Source organism: Penaeus monodon, chromosome 32, assembly GCF_015228065.2.
Source record: "Penaeus monodon isolate SGIC_2016 chromosome 32, NSTDA_Pmon_1, whole genome shotgun sequence".
Lineage (NCBI taxonomy): Eukaryota > Metazoa > Arthropoda > Malacostraca > Decapoda > Penaeidae > Penaeus > Penaeus monodon.
In genome coordinates, this window is record NC_051417.1 from 8203694 (window position 1) to 8203992 (window position 299).

The 299-nt window shown below is 26.8% G+C and overlaps 1 protein-coding gene across 3 annotated transcripts in view; it reads right to left on the reverse strand.

The window, feature by feature from the left end:
- Window positions 1-299, reverse strand: part of LOC119593474 (ATP synthase mitochondrial F1 complex assembly factor 1-like) — a 15521-nt gene that overhangs the window by 11730 nt on the left and 3492 nt on the right. For all 3 annotated transcript variants that reach the window (XM_037942407.1, XM_037942409.1, XM_037942408.1), the window contains exon 4: window positions 18-75. In XM_037942407.1, coding sequence (XP_037798335.1) covers window positions 58-75 — 18 coding nt within the window. In that variant the 3' untranslated portion in view covers window positions 18-57. The remainder of the gene's footprint in view (window positions 1-17; window positions 76-299) is intronic.

The window sequence follows — 299 nt, forward strand, 5'->3', positions numbered from 1 at the left end:
TTACAAGACTTACATATTCTATTTCTTCATTTGTTTTGTCCTTCAACAGCTCTGTCTTCATAATACTATCCAGGACTGCAAAAAATAAAAAAAAGAATAATTAAATACCTGGTAACTAATAAATAAATTCATAATTCCCAATAATACCTAATTTCAGCTGCACATAGAATCAGTCAGATGAAATTTACAAATAAAAGGTAACAATAGAACATACTGCAATAAACTGAATTTGACAGCAAATAAGATACACACTATTGTATGCTAATCATACTTCATAATAATACTATTTGCTTAAACAA